General features: G+C 43.2%; 2 protein-coding genes across 12 annotated transcripts in view; both read left to right on the forward strand.

Moving 5' to 3' along the window:
• The window catches only part of ABCC9 (ATP binding cassette subfamily C member 9), a 132,153-nt gene that overhangs the window by 114,472 nt on the left and 4,317 nt on the right, over nt 1-13,364 (forward strand). For all 11 annotated transcript variants that reach the window (XM_084765330.1, XM_084765333.1, XM_084765332.1 and 8 more), the window contains 8 exons: nt 307-408; nt 1,610-1,730; nt 3,165-3,295; nt 3,991-4,069; nt 6,365-6,473; nt 8,089-8,192; nt 8,934-9,067; nt 11,766-11,828. In XM_084765330.1, the coding sequence (XP_084621456.1) occupies nt 307-408; nt 1,610-1,730; nt 3,165-3,295; nt 3,991-4,069; nt 6,365-6,473; nt 8,089-8,192; nt 8,934-9,067; nt 11,766-11,828 (843 nt within the window). The remainder of the gene's footprint in view (nt 1-306; nt 409-1,609; nt 1,731-3,164; nt 3,296-3,990; nt 4,070-6,364; nt 6,474-8,088; nt 8,193-8,933; nt 9,068-11,765; nt 11,829-13,364) is intronic.
• The window catches only part of LDHB (lactate dehydrogenase B), a 209,711-nt gene that overhangs the window by 83,357 nt on the left and 112,990 nt on the right, over nt 1-13,364 (forward strand). The gene's annotated exons all lie outside the window — the stretch shown is intronic.

Genomic DNA, 13,364 nt, shown 5'->3' on the forward strand with positions numbered 1-13,364 from the left:
GACACAAGCGTTCAAGAAGTCTAAGCTATGAAATAGTTGCTTGTCTGTCAAGACCATGCATATAGAAAGTTGGGACAGTAAATCTGCTCCTGGTTGTAAGAGCAACCGCAGCTTCTCTTCAGGGAGCGCATATCTTCCCTCAAGTCCGGCCTCTTCACGTCTTTCTTACCTCACCTCTGATGAATCATTCATGAGAAGCTTGACCGGACATTCACTGACTGCTTGCTCTCTCTAAGTTGATTGACATCTTTGGTTTAATGATTTGGGACTCTTCAGATCTTTTAACTTGTTTCTCCTCTTTTACAGGACTACTTGGGAGCTTGCATTGTCCTTACAGCATCCATCGCATCCATTAGTGGGTCTTCCAATTCTGGACTAGTGGGCTTGGGTCTCCTGTATGCCCTCACGGTGGGTATGGGTGGGAATAGCTTTCTCTCCATGCATTGCAGGGGGAGGGCGCGGGGGGAACTTCCCTTAGCAATTATCAACTCTTTTTCATGGACACTAATGAAATGTGACATTTGTAGCAAGATGCAATTTACATATAATAGCAGATTTGAGCCTAATGTTTTAGGGCATCTTAATTTCTCTCCTTTTTTTATTTTAAGGATTTTATTTATTTAATTGTTAATTGTGTGTATTTGTGTGTGTGTGTGTGTGTGTGTGTGTGTGTGTGTGTGTGTGTGTGTATGCCTGTGCATGTGTGCATACATGGATGCAGGTGTTCACAGAGGCCAGAAGAGGGTGTGAGATCCCTTCGAGCTGGAGCCACAGGCAGTTGAAAACTACCCAATGTGAACGCTGTGGCTCAAAGTCCAGTCCTCTGCATTACACACTTTTAACTGCTGCGCCATCTCTCCAGCTGTGTCTTTTCTCTTTGGGGATGTGTGTGTGTGAGCAGGCATTTGTATGTGTGTGTACATGTGCCTGTGGAGATCAAATATTGATGATGAGTATCTTTCTTCTATCACTGTTTTTTGAGAAATGGTCTTTCAGTGAACCTAGGGCTTACTTATCAAGTTGGCTAGATCAGCGGGCCACCAGTCCCTGGGAATCCTCCTGCCTCTGCCTCTCTAAGTGCTGGACTCACAGACTTTCACCGCAATGCCTAGCTCTTTAGATGGGCACCGGGGATCCAAACCCAGGTCTTCATGCTTGTATGACAGTCTCTTTGCAGACTGAAGCATCTCTGAGCTTGTTAGAGTTTTTTTCTGCTGTTGATAGCCAGTCTCTAATGCCCTCCCAAATCCCATGGGCATCCTGTTCCTTTGTGGTCCCTCTCTTGTGCTGTTTACATTTGCCACTGGGGAACTTATAACTGGGGTTATAAATGAGACTAACAAGCATCTGAGTAGATTCACTTCTCTACTGTGTAGAGGAATCAGAGAGAGCAGTTCACGAAAGAGAGACACGGGAGACCTTTGAAGAGGACAGCCCTTCTACAGTGATGTCTCACGATGCTCTCCTGGTGTCTGCTACCCTGCAGGGCTTATGAACAGGGACCATATGATGGATGCTGTTGTCTGGGTCGTTCCGCCCCCAGATGTTGCTTCGATTGTGAGAATTGTTTGCTTATTTTAAATGTGACCATTCTCATCACCTGACACAGATAACCAACTACCTGAACTGGGTCGTGAGGAATCTGGCTGACCTGGAGGTCCAGATGGGAGCGGTGAAGAAAGTGAACAGCTTCCTGACTATGGAGTCTGAGAACTATGAAGGCGCCATGGGTACCGTGAATCTGGCTGCTCCTGGCAACCTTGCATTTGCTTGGCTTTGCTGCTTTCATGCCAAGCAAATCCCTCCTCATCTCGATTGACTCTTACTCGTCTTTTCTTTCCTTCTTTTTATATATTTATTTGTGTGTTTATGTATGGAGTTTAGGGTTAGGAGACATGTTCTGTCTATGCAGCCCAGGCTGGCCTTTACATTGAGATTCTCCTGCCTCAGCCTCCTTGGTACTGGGAGTACGTGTGCACATCCCACACCTACCCTCGTATTGGTATTGCTTGATATTGGCAGCTGAGACTAAGCAAAAATTTAGTCTTGAGCACAGTAGACTCAAGTAGACATTATTCGATATTATTTAGGGAGAATTGTAAGTGACAAGCTTTATCACAGTGTATTCTTCCATCTATCTTTATTAACTTAATTGTTAATAAGTTAATTATTAACTTGAAATGACCAAACAAGGTTCTCAATTCTATAAGGATAACACTGCCAGGGAAGTTGATGATAGACCAAGTATGGTCTTCATTTGGTGCAAATCTCAATCAAAATGCATTTCTTTGCCTAAGTCCTTTAGTGGCCTTCTAGGTGGAGAGTACATGGTCCCTGTTACGGATGAGGCCACTACGTGAGCTTTCACCACCTGTCCAGTCCCGTTTCCACCCATCCACGTACTTCTTACCTAGACACAGTAACAGGATAAAATTTTCCTTCCACCTTTGTTCTTCTTTTACACATATTTGAAATCAACCTCCTGAGATTCATCTCAAGTACTGCTTTTACTTCAAGTCCCCCTGGATGACCCAAGTCTCCACCCTCTGTGCTCCCAGAGTGCTTTGCGTTTACCTCCCCAGTGTCTGTCCACCTAGAACTGCAGAGGCTGACTTCTTGTCCACCTCCCAGGGCAGGCAAGCTGTCTTCCATCTTCAGATAACTGATGATCTCACACAGGCTTCAGATGTTTGAGGATCCACTGACTTGCGAACCATTCACAAAAGAACTATCTTAGCTTAAGTAGCACCGAACGTTGTGATGCTGAAGAGACAGGATGGTGTTAATGCCCATCCCCACGTCCCAGGCTAAACTTGTAGCACAGGAGAAAGACAGGAAAGTCAGTCAGAGAGGATAAACTAGCAAAGGGAAGGGGTCATCAAGAGTGGGAGGGAGCTAGGAGACGTTAAGTCAGGGTGAAGAATGGTCCCAAGACGTTGTGTGTCTGCATGGGGTTTTCAAAAATTAAACTTAAAGGAAAGAGAATAACTAAAAACTTTTAAAATTCCCAATTAACATTGTTTACTTTGAATGTGATTTAATTCAAGAAAGAAACTACCCTAGCTTGATTGAGCATTATAATGAACTCATGAAAAATTGTGTGTGTGTGTGTTTCTTTCTTCACCTGTGTTTTAGCTACTGTTCGTCTATTCTACTTCCCCCAGATCCTTCTCAAGTCCCAGAACATTGGCCACAAGAAGGTGAGATCAAGATTCATGATCTATGTGTCAGATATGAAAACAACCTGAAGCCCGTTCTGAAACATGTCAAGGCGTACATCAAGCCTGGGCAGAAGGTATGGGCTCACGGCCATCTGATTGATTGTCTGCATCTATCTCTTGTGGGGCCCCCATCACCACATAAGTGGGCCTTCACCATGTCAGCACCCACTGTGGATGCCCAGGCTTACATTCTGCATATGCTGTGGTGAAAACCATCTGCGTGAAAGAGAAGGGGAGAGAGGACCCAAACAGGACACCACACACCCTAAGTTATTCTGCCTTCATTAGCTTCACATAAAAACAAAAAGGTCAACAGATATACTCTTTAAAGTGTTGTTTTCTGCGTCAGGTCTATACCAGCCATTTCCTTGGTGACTTTTGCCTCCATTCTAAATCTACTCTGAAAGTGATGTCTTTTACATTTGTTTTATAACAAAGATTAAGTGAGGGAAAGTGGACTTGCTATTATAAACCCAGCTCTGTTCAGTTAAACTGGACAATCACATAAAGGTCGTACTAACTCACTAACTGAAATAAAGCCACGTGTGGAAAACCAGAGAGCCACACAAACATAAGAATCAGAATAGCATCAATAAGGGTCTCCTGGGGACTTCATTTTTATCACAATTCATGAGATCTAAGCAGAAAATTGTAATGTAATTGTTTGAGCAGATTGGTATGTTTTCCATATATGATGACCAAGCTAAAAAAAAATACCCTTTCTCCCCTCATGCCTTTGTCTGATCTTGGTTGTGCCTGCTTTTCTCAGGTGGGCATCTGTGGTCGAACTGGCAGTGGGAAGTCATCCTTGTCTCTGGCTTTCTTCAGAATGGTCGACATATTTGATGGTGAGTTGTTAACTAAAATTTTGTCAGTCAGGTGGCCTTTTGTAGCTCAGCATGTAAAGGTGATTGCCCCCGAGACTGACAACCTGGACACAGTACTTAGGAACTACAGGGTGGAAAGAGACAATTGGCTCCCTCAGGTGGACCTCTGGCATCTGTATGCACCAGGGTGTGTGCACCTGCACTTGTATGCACCACACCCACACCCACACACACCCACACACTCCCACATACCCACACACACACACACTAAAGAAGAATTAAAATGTTTTAAAATAATAAAGCAAAATCAATCTATATAATTCTGCAAGAATAAATCACATATATTTATCAGGACTTAGCATCCTGCACATTGGTTGAGGCAGGAACCCCATGGATAACAAAATAACATAGAGCTCGCAGAGTGACCATGGCCACCACATTGAACATCAGCAGATGGAGGTAAAATTGTGAGAGGAGAGGAAGGGGAAGGCTGCTCTGTTCTCCCTAGATTAAAAAGTTCAACTTTCTCTACTAAAGGAAAAAAATACACAGAAATAAATAATCAGCACTCATAACTTAGCTGTGTGACTTTGACAGTTATGTTCATAATAATACAGTTTAATGTTGCTGAACATTTTGTGTGTAGAAAAAACTTGCTGTGAAATGATAAAACCATGTCCACAACATCCAGAAATATTTATTCATCTACAATGACAGCACAGATCATTTAATCTCTGTTTTAGAAAAATAATGTCACATTATTTAGTTTATCAAGTGGCTATAAACAGGCCAACACATAAGCCATCCTGAATGAAAGGAGGTCCAGCAATAACCTTGACCTTTAGCCCCAGGAAATGATTCCCACTACTGTCTCTATTGACCATGGTGATAACTATAGTTCTTTGTATTTTTATCACACTTGACATCTTATATTATTTAATCTGAAAAACAACTCTGATAAAAGATTAGCTTGTGAGCAACAAAACAAGTGTAGCTGGGCATGGTGGTAACTCACCTTTAATCTCAGAACTCAGGAAGAAAAGGCAGGTGAATGAATCTCTGTGAGTTTGAGGCCAGTGTGGTCTATCTAGTGAGCTCTGCAACAGCCAGAGCCACATAATAAAAGACTCTCTCTCTCTCTCTCTCTCTCTCTCTCTCTCTCTCTCTCTCTCTCTCTCGCTCTCTCTCTCTCTCGCTCTCTCTCTCTCTCTCACACACACACACACACATATACAAATCTGAACCATAGAAATCAGAAATGGGGAGAGTAGAGTCCATAGCATAGATGGGTTAGTGGCTTGTTCATTCCAGGATGGGCAAGGCCTTCAGCAGAGTTTGTGTCTCTGTCTCAGGGCAATTACACACTCCAAAGACAACTGAGATGTAAGAAAACTGGCTATGATTGAGCTTATTCGGGTAACCTGATCCTTAGGCATCTAGAAAGATGATTTCAGCACACACACACACACCCAGACCATAACTAACTTGATGCCTTTTAAGTAGCAAGAGGCTAGTAATGTGCTAATAGACAATGTGTCATCCAGAAAGAAACCACTTAGGAGCGTCTTCCTTGCCTCTGCTTGAAGGAGCCCTGCTCAGTACTAAGGAAGCGGGCTGTATTTGCTCACAAGGAGCACCACCACCTTTGTGTACCAAAGGCATGGAAATGAATCTCTGAGGTGAAGGGAACATGGAGCGTGTGTAGTCCCGAAAGTCCACAGACAGTATGGGAGAATAAGTAAAATCAGATCTCAACTGAGAATTCGCTTTCCTACTCAGAACGCTTTGTGTTATTCATTACAGCAGTGGGTGACAGGCCAAAGGCTTTGTCCTCAGGAAACAGAGACGTGTGATGGTGCTAGACAATTAGAAAAATTAGATACGTCCAGGATGTCTGATTACAACAAATCCCATGAAGCAAAATAAAACAGGAAGGAAGGATAAAGGCATTCTAGAAGAAAGAGGACCCACAGGAGAAAAGTGATTTTGGCTTACACGGCTAAATACTGAATAATAACGGAACATTCCTTCAGGAAAAAATATATCAGAAAGACAAATCTCAGCAGAAATGTACACTTTGTTAGAGACAGATGTTTCCGATACTTAAACAGTAAACTTTGTATTCTGTATTTCAACCCAGGACTTGGAAAAAATATTTTATTAATTCATTCCTTGGTGGAATTGGAGATTGAGCCCAGGGCCTCATGCCGAGGGAAGCGAGAGAGAGGAGGGAACACCAGTTCTAATTCTTATTATGAATAAAAATTTCTCTCATGAGTTTGCAACCTGTCTGTGGCACTTGTTTCTCCGTAACAGGGAAGATAGTCATTGATGGGATCGACATTTCCAAACTGCCGCTGCACACGCTACGCTCTCGGCTCTCTATCATCCTTCAGGACCCAATCCTCTTCAGCGGCTCCATCAGGTGAGCGGAGGAGTCTGAGGACTCCAGCAAGGTGATCAGATTGAGTGTTGCTGCCCACCGCTGGAGAGGGAGCCTCTAGCATTGGTGTGTTAACACAGACATGAGCTTTGAGCCATCTCTTTCTGTTTGGTTCTATAAGGCCCACAGTGACGGGCAATGTTTCTGAAGTGCCTCCCCCACCCCACCCCAGACACCTGCCTGGTTCCTGTGTGTCAGTCACATTATTTGTGCTCAGCAGATGATGTGGACCCTTTCCATCACCTCCCTGCCTTTGACAAGTTTTATTCTCCTCTCACATCTTAGGACAAAGTGGCTCCAGTGGTCTCTGTCTGTGGTTTGTGGTTTCCTATAAATCAGTAAAAACTATAATATAACTGGAGACATTGCCTCTCCCAGTAGTTGCTTTCAATATACTGTCTGATTAAATCCTCAGAAAATGCTTTTGGGGACATATTATCCCCATGTTACAAAAGATTATTTTGAAACTCAAAGCTGTTGTGGCTTTCCTAAAGTCACATTACAAGAAAGTGCTGGAATTGCCATTCCAGTGGCAATCGCCGGCATCCAAGGTCGGCCTAGACTTTATTCTACCAGGTCATTGCGGGAAGGGGTTATGTGTGCACATGTGTGTGGCTCTTTCATTTGTTTTCCTCTCGCTTTTGCCTTTCTCTCTCTGTCTCTCTCTGTCTCTGTCTCTCTCTCTGTCTCTCTCTGTCTCTGTCTCTCTCTCTCTCTCTCTCTCTCTCTCTCTCTCTCTCTGATTCCCTTTACTGTCACTTAATTACAAAGAAGTGTTTGTTCCCTCCATTTAAGAATTACTATTTCTATCAGAGAAAAAGATGTTTGGAATATCACTCATTATTCACCTGTAAGATTTCTATAACTAAAAGTTCTAATGGTCCAACCTCAGACAAAGGACTGTGGACAACTAAGGAATGCTGACAGTGAGACAGTATTCCCCAGGGAAGAACACATGGATTGGTTATCCAATATGAAGTGAACATCCCAAAAAACATGTACATTCAAGTAACATATGGAGTGAGCAGGTTGTGTTTATGTGTTTGTATCTATAAATATATGTATATGTGCATATACATATACACAGATAGATGCAATTTAAATAAGCATAGGTCATGAATTTGAGAGACAGAAGTGGGTGCATGGGAATGCTTGAGAGAGAAAAAGGAAGGGGGGAAATTATGTAATTATATTTTCATTTTAAAGATAAAAAAATTAAGAAGTTTGAGATGCATCAAGTTACTTATCAGTACTCTATCAGCTTATAGCTCTGATACACTCTGAATACTTCTGTTGTGTATTATATATTCCCATATAGATTTGTGAGTTTAGCAGCAGTTCTATGGGGATATTTACTAGACATTATTCTTGTTATGTTAAGCATAATATAGATCCAGAAATAATACTTATCATAATATATTATGTATACAAATATGGCTAATAACGTAAAAAAAGTTAATGCTAACATTAAAGATCATTTGTTCACTCCCCACTGAAGTGTGGATTCCTGTTTGCTCTGATCTGAGCCCTGTTCTGGCTGGTGAATATTTTATCTCATGTTCATTATAGACTAATAAACAGAGATGTTCCCTTGCAGATTTAACTTGGACCCTGAGTGCAAGTGCACCGATGACAGGCTCTGGGAGGCTCTGGAAATTGCCCAGCTGAAGAATCTGGTCAAATCTCTGCCGGGAGGCTTAGGTACAGTTTTCAGTTATTATTTCAGTATTACACTCAGTTACCTCGACATGTCTCTGGCTCCATGCTCTCCTAAAACGGCATTGTTCTAGCACCGACTTCCTTATTTAAAACATTTATTTTTACCTGTGTGCATATACGTGTATCTGTTTGTCTGTGTGTGAATCATATGCATGCAGTGCCCACAAAGGCCAGAAGAGGGCATCAGAATCGAGTTACAGGAGGTTGTGAGCCATCATGTGTGTGCTGGGAACAAAACACAGGTCTTCTGCAACAGCAGCCAGTGCTCCTAACCGCTAAGCCAGCTCTCAGCCCTCATCCACTGGGAGAGCACAGTTTAGTGGGGTGATATAACAGAAAGGCAAGAGGAACTGAGGTTGGAATATTCTATTTCTTCTCAAGCCCTACTACACACAGCCTAAGCATGATCTTGGCAAGCCATTTGATCTCCCTAGGCCATAGGGAGGTGTATTTCACAGACTCTTGGGAGAACTGGATTAAATCATTTAACAATTCCCAAAGTCTTCTGGTCTTGCAAATGTCCACCTGAATTTCTCTACGTGCTGTTGGGACACAATTCTCCACATACTGACAAAAATAAGACGAGGTAGCAGCATCCTTACTCAGCCTCTTGGGAGGCCCCCTCTTCAAGAGCACACCATGCCAGTCAGGCACAAGCCCTGTTTTCTTTTCTGACCTTGTCCTCCCCAAATTGTTACTGAGTCTCTTGCTCTCTTGCCTCAGATGCCACCGTCACTGAAGGTGGGGAGAACTTCAGTGTGGGACAGAGGCAGCTGTTCTGCTTGGCCAGGGCCTTTGTGCGGAAGAGCAGCATTCTCATCATGGATGAGGCCACGGCCTCCATCGACATGGCCACGGTGAGTTTATAGCTCAGCTTTGACAACCAGGGTGCTGGAAATGTGCTTGAAAATGGAAGTGTACTCTTCTGGCTGGGTGCTGGATCTTTAACTCTATTGTTGCAAATGACCCCCCAACAATGTCCTTGGTCAACCAAAAGGATTTCTGTTTCCAAGATTCACTTTTGATAAGTATGGTAGTACTAGAGAGTCATCAAGAATCACACTCAGCCCTCCTCCACGGGGAGAGCACAGATTAGCAGGGTGATACTGCAGAAAGAGAAGTGGAATTTGGTGGAGCGGGAGGCATTCTGTTTCTTCTCAAACCCTACCACACACTAGCTAAGCACAAGCCACATGATCTCTTAACCTCTCCTTCACAGTGTCACGTGACATGAATTCAGACTTCTAAACGGAAATGAGAGGAAATGAGTAATGAGCACCAGACACCTTGATTTCACTTTCCTATTTGTCTTCTTACTTACTGGAAAGTGTTTTAGTACAAACACACACACACACACACACACACAGACACACACACACCACTCATACACATACACACACCACATACACACACGCACACACACATACACATACTTACACACACATACAGTACACACACACACACACACATACACATAGACACACTCACACACACATACACATACACACATGCACATACTTACATACACATACTTACACATACAATACACACGCAACTCACATACACATAGACACACTCACACATACTCACACACACTCACACATACACACAGTCAAACACACATACACATACTTACACATACAATACACACATACTCACATACACATATTCATACTCACACATACATATACACTCTCACATACACATACACACATTCACACTCACATACACACACATACATACACACACACACACACACACACACACACACACACACACAAAGAGAGAGCAATATGAAGTCATCATTGTGTTATACATTGTAGAAAGAGCCAATCAAACAAATGAACTTTTGTTTTGTTTTGTTTTTTGGTTTTTTTGAGACAGGGTTTCTCTGTGTAGCCTTGGCTGTCCTGGACTCACTTTGTAGACCAGGCTAGTCTTGAACTTACAAAGATCCACCTGCCCCTGCTTCCTGAGTGCTGGGATTAAAGGTGTGTGCCACCACGCCCAGCTACAAATGAACATAATTTTAGCCAAGCAATTTATCACACTTCTTTGTAGTAGGGATGTTGAAAAATCTGTCAACAGTATTGCAGTATGTGACATTATAATTGACTGAGATGGAGAAACAGTGAGCATAGTGGAGGATAGAGAGGAAAAGGCCCCCGCCACATCGCCTCCTTCTCCCCTGTACCCTACCCACCCCCCACTTTCTAAGACAGAGTCCCACTGTGTAATCCTGGCTGGCAGGCCTGAAACTTGCTGTCACGCCCAAGCTCACCTCAAGCTTGCAATCCTCCTGCATCTTCTTAGCACTGGGGATTACAGGCACACACCACCATGCCTGGCACACACCACCATGCCTGACACACACCGCCATGCCTGGCTTCACCTTTTTGTGCCTAATAAAGCTAATCAAAATACATTACCAAGTTATACCACATCACAGCTCACACCGTATAAAATAACAAATCGCCCTATGGTTGGAGGTACCTCAAATTAGTACTGACCTCCCATTGAAAGGACAACTGCTTCCACATAGTTGAGAGGACAGGATGGGGGAATTATATGACTCAGGAAACTAGCAGTCAGCCTGAATGAGATATGTAGAAACCGAGTTTTCCTGTAGGAGGGACAGAGACTCTTCACCCCCAATACTTTTCAAATATGGTAATAATCGTATTTTGTGATGTGAAGAAATGCATTGTTTCTTGAACAATCTGTATGGGTCAAAAATCCAAATTTTGGCATGGAGTTTAGTTCTCTTTGTTTTCTAAGTCAAAAGTTAGCATCAGGGAAGGTTCGAGTTAGCTTACATCATAGACTACGTGTGGTCTAGTAAAAGCAAGCACTTCTGGGCTCACGTGGTTCAGTTTCTCCTTTGAGTTTCCTGGTGATAAATCTGCCCATGAGATCGACTGCTGAGTTATCTTTTTCAGTTAGCTTACAAAGTATGACACTTTCATACATAAATGCCACTGGATGTTGTCACTTTCTTATTCACCTTCCCGCCCCAGCTCTTCCCTACCCACCTCCCACTGTTTGCTTTTCTCTTGCCTTCTGTTTTCAAGTCACTTGTATTCTGTTATTCTCCCTTTCTGTCCCTTAAGGACTCCAGGCTGCAGAGATGCTCAACAATTGCAGCACTTTCTGCTCCAGCACAGGGACCTGAGCCAGTCCCGTAACTCCTGGTCCCGGGAGTTTGGCGCCCTCTCTGGCTTCTGTGGGTACCTGTACTCACCTAGCATATACACGCACTCAGCACACACACGGATGACATTGTTTTAAATAAATCTTCTCTTAAAAGTAAGGTCTCTTCCTCCGTTCTCATGGTTACCCTTCTGCTTATGACCCACTGACTTTTCTTGCATTTTGAAGACAATCTAAAACCCAGCCTGCTCCTAGCTGCATTTTCTTGCCAACTTCCACAGAGGACATAGAGTGAGCATGCTCAGAAGGAACCGGACAGTGGAATGCTGACCTTGGAGTATAAAATACTTTGAAGACAGAAAAGAGGCTCTGGAAGATTTAAACTTTTCTTTTCTCTTTTGGCAGGAGAACATTTTGCAGAAAGTCGTAATGACAGCCTTTGCGGACCGCACGGTTGTGACCATAGCTGTAAGTGACATGCATAGGATTGCTTCATTCCTCTGTAGCTTTGGTTACAAGGGTCTATGAGCTTTAAATATGAGAAGGTTTCACATCATGTATATATATATATATATATATATATATATATATATATATATATATATATATATACACACACACACATACCATATTATATATTTTCAGTGACATGGTCTAGAATGTAAGGACTCCAACGGACCACATGCTAAGTGTGCTAATTTTCACTAGCATGATGGTTGAAGGAGGAAAGTTTCTAAATTCTGTTACAAATTTAGATACTATTTGTGTATAATTTCTCTATTTCTATTCATTTGTCTGTTTTAAAATAGAAGATAATAATGAGATACCTCACAGCGGGGAAAGTTAATGCCCCTACATTCGGTCGCAATCAGGCCAATGTATCACATGTCCCCTGTCAGTATGCTTGCTTACAGGGGCATTAGTTTTCTGTCTCCTCCTTCTTGCACTTGGCTGGGTCTTTGCTCTTGTTGCAGCCCACTGGAGACTTTGTTTGATGAGACACATCAACTCGTCTGTTTTCCCTCCTGCTGACTCTCCTCTTTCCACCTCTCTCTCCCCTCCAGCACCGCGTCTCTTCTATTGTGGACGCAGGCCTTGTTCTAGTCTTCTCTGAGGGTATTTTAGTGGAGTGTGACACTGGCCCGAACTTGCTCGAACACAAGAACGGCCTCTTTTCTACTTTGGTGATGACCAACAAGTAGACCAGAATGACCTTCTCCGCCAAGTGTCTCTTTCTCTGGTAGTTGTCTTGTGCTGACCCCTGAGTGAGGCACAGCTGAGGCTTCCATTGAAGGGGGTGCTGGGGGCGGGGAACTAACTGTGGGGTCTAACTACACAAGTCAGCTCATCCAAGTGCTTGCTTCGTGTGATACTAACAAAGAAACATCTTATGTTTTCAAAGGCAACATTTAAGAAGCAAGAACCAGCTAGTCATGGTAGCTCATGCCTGTAAGCCCAGCACTTGGGCAGGCAGAGGCAGATGGATCTCTGTGAGTTCAAGGCCAACCTGGTCTTCAAAGAGAGTCCAGGGCAGCCAAAGCTACACAGAGAAACCCTGTCTCAAACAAAACAAAACAAAGAAGAAGCAAGAACCAGGGAACCAGGTCCACCTCATCCTAGACCAGTTGATTTGAGGCTGTTTTCTAGTCACCCTTATAAATGACATGTGTGTTACCTGCCCCGAAGGTTTTTGGTGATCCCTTAGCGTAAGTGCTGAGGACCCCGAGCTGTGGCAGAACACTTGCTACTCTTGGGAGAAAGGCCACTCTTCAAAGTGCATCTTTCTCAACTCCAGGAAAGGAATTTCTATGGGGCCCAGGCAAAGGAACCACGTTTTCTCTATTTTTTGATGATGAGCTCTGAGGTTCTTCCCTTCTGAAGGGGGACAGCCTCCTAAATTCGTTCTCACCATGGTAAATGATTTAAAAGGCTAGAGAACCAGCTAACGTGAAAAACACTCCTTGAACACAGTTCAAGAATTGTCTCAATAGAAACATGCAGGGA

Source organism: Acomys minous, assembly GCF_964271855.1.
Source record: "Acomys minous genome assembly, chromosome: 17".
NCBI lineage: Eukaryota > Metazoa > Chordata > Mammalia > Rodentia > Muridae > Acomys > Acomys minous.